Source organism: Vicia villosa, unplaced genomic scaffold (genome assembly GCF_029867415.1).
Source record: "Vicia villosa cultivar HV-30 ecotype Madison, WI unplaced genomic scaffold, Vvil1.0 ctg.001049F_1_1, whole genome shotgun sequence".
NCBI classification, from domain to species: Eukaryota; Viridiplantae; Streptophyta; class Magnoliopsida; order Fabales; family Fabaceae; genus Vicia; species Vicia villosa.
The window spans coordinates 440,095-442,223 of NW_026705459.1; the positions used below are offsets into that span (position 1 = coordinate 440,095).

The following is a 2,129-nucleotide window of genomic DNA, read 5'->3' on the forward strand; positions in this document are numbered from 1 at the left end:
TTTCTCCTTTAATACAAAACCTTAACAGAACCAATCAAGTTAACTCTGAGACCTCAGCGCATCGAAGGACAAACCAAATAGTCATTCAGGAGGATGAAACAACCATAAATCAAGTTCGACCACCAAGACGACCCCCGAAATAGAACCCTTGAGGGCAGGATTAGAACAATAACCAGTTCGACAGGAGACCCCTGAAGAACAACCTAGGAGGGTAGTGATAGTTAATAGAAACCAAAATGCTGATGAAGTGATTCACAGGGTTAGACAAAATAATCAGATGGAGACAAATTTGACTGCTATGATAGAGAGGATCATGGCCCAAAATGGTCTGAACACCGGACTTCGAAGGCCAAATTATACATCCCCTTTATCGGATAATATTTTACAAACTGAATTACCCAGGGGTTACAAGGTCCCTAAGTTTACCAAATTTTCAGGGGATACTAGTGAATCTACCACAGAGCACATAGCCAGGTATATGACAGAGACTGGAGATTTGGCGAACAATGAGGATCTGAGGATGAAGTATTTCCCCAGTTCTCTAACCAAGAACGCTTTCACATGGTTCACAACACTACCACCAAATTCTATAGATACTTGGCCTCAGTTAGAGAGGTTATTCCATGAACAATTCTATATGGGTCAAACCAAGATAAGTCTCAAAGAATTGGCCAGTATTAAAAGGAAGTTTACTGAACCTATGGATGATTATCTGAACAGGTTCCGTTTGTTAAAAGCTAGATGCTTTACAGTGGTGCCTGAACACGAATTAGTCAAAATGGCCGCTGGAGGTTTAGATTACTCTATCAGGAAGAAATTGGACACTCAATATCTGCGAGATATGGCCCAATTGGCTTATAGGGTTCGCCAGGTCGAAAGATTAAAAGCTGAGAAGGCTAGGGCAAATAAAAGCTATAAAAAGGAAAGGGTTACCTACGTCGAAGTAGACGAAGGAGAATCAAAGATCTCCAAGGACCAATATGGTTTCGAAGACTGCAAAGTAGATCTAGTCTAATTAAAGGAAGCAGGCCCCTATACCTGCAAAATGATCACACCATCGAACGGAAAAAATCTCGTTGAAATTGAAAAGAATGATAAGTTTCCTAAGAAAACATACACATTCGACATAACTAAATGTGATGAAATATTTGATTTGCTTGTGAAAGATGGCCAAATGGTTTTGCCTCCTAACATTAAAATTCCTTCGATAGAGCAATGGAAGAAGAGAGGCTACTGTAAATACCACAATTTTTTGGGCCACAAAACCTCACAATGTTTTCTTTTCAGGGATCTTATTTAGAATGCGATCAAGGAAGGACGTCTGAAGTTTGCAGACAAAGGATGAAATCAAATGAAGATAGATGCTAACCCCCTCAATATTGCTGACATAAATTACACGGAGCCTGTTGGGATTGACATGGGGGACATGGTCGAAGTTGGAGCAGGAGGGACCCCGGGAGATGAAGAAGATGTCCAAGCTGGAAAACAGGTTGCTGATGACCTAAAGGAGGATGTCACATCTGAGACTGCAGTCGAACCAAAGACTACTGAAGGTCTTGTGGGAGAGGCAACTATGTCTATTGAAGGCCTACGGAAGAAGTTCGAAGAAATGTCAATTGCTCATAGCGTCAACCTAGACGTCAACATGGTCAATCTGAACCATTCAACCCCAGAAATGGAGGAAATTGAAAGTTGTTAGAAGAAAGAAGGGGTGCAAACAAAGTTCTGAAATGCTCTTATGCCCAAGGTGCACTATACAGGTGAATCCAAGGGTGGCTAAAGATTATGAAAGGTGGAAACGTGCTAAAACTGACAGAAACTGAAAAAAAGAAGGTGAATTGCTGAGAGTGTATCCCAAACTTAGTGAAAGCCTATTAGTTTTTCATGTTCGTTGCCACAAAGACGAAACTGAATGTTTAATGTGTACCAGATGTGGGGCGGTTTACCATCGAAGGTTGTTAGAATCCTGTGAGAGAATCCCCTCCAATCGAAATTGGGATGCCCGTAGGGGCAATCCATATCTCTGTGAGGGCAAGGTGTTGTTTTCATGCTGTCAAAATATTGTGAATCAACCGCAACTTAAGTGGAATCATAGAAATCGAGAACATGCAACCAAGACAAGCACTTTT

At 41.2% G+C, this 2,129-nt stretch overlaps 1 protein-coding gene across 1 annotated transcript; it reads left to right on the forward strand.

The window, feature by feature from the left end:
• Positions 1–277: 277 nt before the first annotated feature.
• Positions 278–1,015, forward strand: LOC131632905 (uncharacterized). The gene is made up of 2 exons (XM_058903626.1): positions 278–615; positions 721–1,015. The coding sequence occupies exons 1-2, from the start codon at positions 278–280 to the stop codon at positions 1,013–1,015; spliced, it is 633 nt and encodes a 210-aa protein (XP_058759609.1).
• Positions 1,016–2,129: the final 1,114 nt, after the last annotated feature.